We start from the raw sequence: 4,990 nt of genomic DNA on the forward strand, positions 1-4,990 counted from the left end.
GGGTAGAACATCCTCCACACTCAGCCACTGTAGACATTGAAAGTGGACTCGGCAGTGATTTACAACAACAACAAATGCATTTATTCACAAGTATTTTTTTCTGATTAATAATCCGAGGGTTTATTTGCAATTTAAAGATTTTAATCAATGACTTTTTGAAGTTCCTTTTTGTTCAACATGTTTATTAACAGGTTATGTGTTTAACTGTCTTAACACAAGATAACATATGAACAAGAAGATACTCTTTTCCTCTTGTAGCTGTACTTAAATCAGGGTTTAAAATTGTTTGACTGATTGAGATCATGCAATGTTATTATTTGTTTATTGATTGTTATGAACCTGCCTGAGGACCACAGATGGAAATGAGCTATTAGCTTCTATAATCTGGCATATTGCATCTCTTCTCTTTGCTGAGATTAATGTATTTGTATGCATGGTCCTTCTATAAATAAATACATATATATATATATATATATCACTCTTAACCATTTTATGTTGTTCCATTTTTATTTGATGTGAAAGTTTGTCTGTTGCCTATAGTGTTGCTAATTGTTGTTGCTGGTCTTCAGCTTGTTTGTAAACTTGATCGACAAAGACAGTAGGTGGAAGAGTTTGTGCAGTTCACACTCCAGACCAGCAGGTGGCGATAATGCGCTTCACTTTGTGTGTCATCCGCCTTGGAAACGGAAGTAAAACAACGTACACAACGCTGGTGGAGATCACACGTGGGTAAGCAAGTTTATGAGAGTAATGTTGAGTAGTCAACTTAATTAGAAACATGTCGAAGAGACAGGCAGCTATGCTGGAAGCAAATACTGTTTGTGAAGCGGATCTCGGTGAGGAGGAGACCCAGGATCCTCCACCGGAGACCAGGCGGACCCGCAGCGGCCGCAAAGTGCGCACTCCTGCCGCGCTGCTGGACTCCATGGCCTCGGCGAGGACTCCCACCCGGAGGACCAGGAGATCCGTCCTGCACGAGATGCCGGCTGAGGAGGAGAAAGACACGGAGAATTCAGTGCCGATACTTGAGAGTGTGGCCGAGGACAAGCTCACTATGTCTACCGAACCGGGTACCGTGCCCGCAGAGCCGCACACCGAGGCTGCAGCAGATACAACCGGAGCCGCTGTTATTAACGGAGACAGCTGTCTGTCTAGGCCTGCACCGGCAGAAACGGCACCCAGGAGCTCAGAAACCGTCCCAGCGAAGAAGCCTCGTTTGGGTTCAAGTGGTAAACTAACTCCGGCAATTCCGCTGGGGAAACCCGCATCTGGGAGGGTGTGGAAAGACCGCAACAAGCAGAGGTGAGCATAACCCTATAACTGTGGCTAACTGTAGAAGTAAATAAGTAGCTGAAAATTACTAAAGTGCTGTGATGAAGTTGTTTTTAGTTACTTAAGATTGTTCATACACAACATGTGATCAGTTTATGATGCGTCACTACAGCTTATACTTCCCAACAGTGAATACACATGTGAACAACTACACTCTTGTCCAGCTTACATATTCATATTGGGACTGTCAGCCTGCTTTTTAATTTTTCTTTAATAGTTTTTTATGCAAGTATATTTTTGCATGGATGACTTGTAAATTGTAATACAGTAGTTCTCGCAGCTTCTATTTTCTAACAAATAGTTTGAATACTTTACAACTAGCACGGGTAACCATTACACATATTTTCCTCTTATATGAATCCCTTTTTAAAGGGGAAAGGAAACACCAATTACAGTTATAATATTCCGGTAGTTTATTCATTTTACAATGGATATTGATCGTAATATTTATTGTATATGATATTACTCGCCAAAAGAAAATTAATTATCCGCCGGCCGGGTGGGGAATTCCGGGACCAGGCCGCCGCCATTAGGGGAGTCCCAAATGGTGACGTCACTGGCTGTGTTTTCGCTCCACCTGAAGTCAACACAACGTAGCAGATATGGCAGCGATGGAGGAATTTTGCAATGAGATCGACGTTTTGAACGATGAATTTGACTATTCGTCGGGAGATGACATTGATGTGGAAGCATCTACAGTTACCAGGCATCCCATGGCCTATGCTTATGAACCGATTCGGTCGAATAGAGTGGCATACGATCCGGAATAAAAAAAATTTAAAAACACAATGCTAACAGTGAGCCTCTGAATTAGCCCCGAGCGAAAATGCTAACCTATTACTGCACCGAAAATCACTCCTAGCTCCCTTATTACTTATCCTAGCCGCACATCCAACACATCGTTTATGATCGCAAGGAGACACAGAATCTAACGGTGCCCACCTCAACACTGAAAGATACAAACTCGCGAGGTTATCCACAAAAACGTACATCAAAACAAGTGGCGCTAGGTACTAACATACGCCAGGCTAACGGCTTACCTTCCTCATTGTCTGGTCTAAACTGGTCTTCAATGGCATTACAACGATAAAAACGATGATGTAGTTAATCCATAGGTTAATATCCAATGGGGCTGTGTCCCCTTTGAAATGTTCTGATAATCTATAAGCAATACAACTGCAATTCCGTTATCTGCTGTCCGCTCTGTGCTCCGTGCGCTCTGGGTCCTGCAATACCATCCATCAATAGCAATACTAGCCTTTTTAGGGCTGTTTTCGACAGATGAGCGTGTGTATGCCAGTTTAATTAGTTGAGCTATAGAACACCCCCAATTCTCTATTGTGCGTCATAATAATAGCTACCATTTAGTTTGGACGCGATTGCGTTAATTAATAAGGTCACACTGTGTCAGTAAATACATGTGTGAGCTAGTAATCTGGTAGTGCTGCAATATGTACCTCTCTCTCGGCAGCTGAAGCAACTCGTTTGGTGGCTCGAACTTCACGTTTGTTGACACTGTCATTGTCTTGCGCGGCCGACGTGCTGGGACGGTCAGTGTTCCCGACTGCATACGTTGAGAAATCGAATATTGTGGGAACAGATCCTGGCTTCAAATCCAATGTTTTGTATTGAACCAGGCATCCAGGCTGGACTTTGAGCAGCTTCTCATCCTTTAGTGGCAGCCTATGGAAATTTACTTCTTCCTTCTTTGTATAAAATCCATTTGTGCAGCCTGGGGCAATACAATAAACTCCTGACGACGACCGTTTTCTTGTAATGTAAACTACTGGTGCATTGCACGCCATGTTGTTTGTTATTGAGCTTTGGCCCAGGAAGCCGTACCCAATCAGTGACGTCACTGGAAAAGTCCCGGAGCAATGGAAGCGCCCATGGTCATTAGGCACGTATTTCAAAAAGTAAATTCGCATATCTCGATCGTTTACATTGGAAATAGACTAGATAAATACATTTCCTAATGGTAATATTGTCGCATGGAAAGCAGTTTGAAAAGTGTTTCCATTTCCCTTTAAATTAGATGGACATGATGAATAACGTTGTTTCATTAGCAGCAAGTATCCCATTTGTTGTGTTGACATTTTAATTTGTAATGAGATAACATCATTTAAATAATTGTTATTGTAAAGCAGTTGGGGTTCAAACTAAATGTAACACAAATGAAGGTTGGTTAATTTCCCTGAATGAAAATGGATATCGTAGAGATTCTTTTAAACTGAGTAAATAAGGAAACAGAGGGAAGAGGTGTTCCACACAAAGAAATGTATCTAACATATGTTTTAATTAATTGCATTCAGCACTCAACAGACTCAGCTGTTAATGCTGTTGTAGTTCTTTAGCTTAATTTACCATACGAGAAATGACTCGAGTTGGTATTAAAAATGTAAATCAGTGCATTTCCACTTTACGGGGTTACTTTACAAGATGTGATTTTGTCTTTTAGGTTCTCCGCACTGTTAAGAGATAAACCGTTGTGCTCTTCATGGGAAAAGAAGATGGCAGCCAAGCGGGAGAAGGAGCAGGTGAAACAGTACACTTCGCAGCTTAAAGACGAGAAAATCAAACAGAAAGAGGTAAGCTAAAGTCATGTAATAATTTAACCTTTGTAATGTTGGTCTTTGCGAGTTTTTTGATGTATTCTATATTTCCTGGCTCTATAGGATAAGAGAAAACGGAGAGAAGACAACTTGAAACGTCGTGCAGAGAACGAACGCAAATCAGAGATTGTTGAAGTGGTATGTCAACTGTTCACACTAAACTTTCTAGGATACTTCACACAAATTAAGATGACACCCTAACACCACACAGGCCTGTTTTACACATGTCGTGTACAGAATAACACTGAATTGTTATATTATGAAGACTGAAGTATTCTAAATGGTGGGCTTACAGTCATAACCCCACAGTTTCTTTATTTATTTTATGATATGCTTCGCTATAGCTTATAGGACCAGTTCAAAGTGGATGATAAAGTACGTGATCAACTGAAGAGCTTGTTCTGTCCAGCATTATGTTGCAAGCTTCCTATTATTGTAATTAAAGCATTGAATTGTAAGTTAAATATTCTATCTTACACATTTAAGCCTCCTTACATATATATAGAACACTCTTCAAAGTTTGATGCAATGCAACAGCTAAATAGGTGAATTGGCTGTTATTATTAGAAACAAACACACACTCTTTCTATTGGATATGTAACCTTTTTGAACTCTTATCTTATTTTTGTAATCACAGATCAAGAACACAGCAAAGATCAAGAGGATGAAGAAGAAACAGCTGAGGAGAATTGAGAAGAGAGACACTCTGACTCTGCTGCAGAAGACTCAGAAGCAGAGTGGGAAACCCAAAGGTGGGAAACCCAAAGGGCGAAAAGGTCCGAAAGTTGCCAAAGATTCAACCAAGGCTGAGATAATAAAAACATAACTGTTCAATACTTTGCCTACATGTTTTACACCTGGGAGGACTTATTTTCACATGGACCCAATGAAAGCTTTCTAAAGAGAGATGTAATACCGAGTCAAAAATAAGGATGCACAATTAGTGTGTCACATGGGCTCTGAGGAGATCAACAGTTAAGATTCACCTTTGTTTGTATTGTTTCCTTTTATTGATGTACCTATTTTCAATAAAAATGGAATCATTA

General features: G+C 40.5%; 1 protein-coding gene across 1 annotated transcript; it reads left to right on the plus strand.

Annotated features, from left to right (window-relative positions):
* Positions 1-501: 501 nt before the first annotated feature.
* ccdc86 (coiled-coil domain containing 86) lies at positions 502-4,990 on the plus strand. The gene is made up of 4 exons (XM_034092588.2): positions 502-1,302; positions 3,791-3,920; positions 4,008-4,082; positions 4,582-4,990. The coding sequence occupies exons 1-4, from the start codon at positions 779-781 to the stop codon at positions 4,768-4,770; spliced, it is 918 nt and encodes a 305-aa protein (XP_033948479.1). The 5' UTR covers positions 502-778; the 3' UTR covers positions 4,771-4,990.

Source organism: Pseudochaenichthys georgianus, chromosome 1 (genome assembly GCF_902827115.2).
Source record: "Pseudochaenichthys georgianus chromosome 1, fPseGeo1.2, whole genome shotgun sequence".
Classification (NCBI taxonomy): domain Eukaryota; kingdom Metazoa; phylum Chordata; class Actinopteri; order Perciformes; family Channichthyidae; genus Pseudochaenichthys; species Pseudochaenichthys georgianus.

Excerpts from the sequence above, each read along its gene's own strand:
- ccdc86 (XM_034092588.2), top strand. The coding sequence starts at position 779 with ATGTCGAAGAGACAGGCAGCTATGCTGGAAGCAAATACTGTTTGTGAA. Across the intron at positions 3,921-4,007 it reads AGAAAATCAAACAGAAAGAG|GATAAGAGAAAACGGAGAGA; the intron begins GTAAGCTAAAGT and ends CTGGCTCTATAG. Across the intron at positions 4,083-4,581 it reads AATCAGAGATTGTTGAAGTG|ATCAAGAACACAGCAAAGAT; the intron begins GTATGTCAACTG and ends TTGTAATCACAG.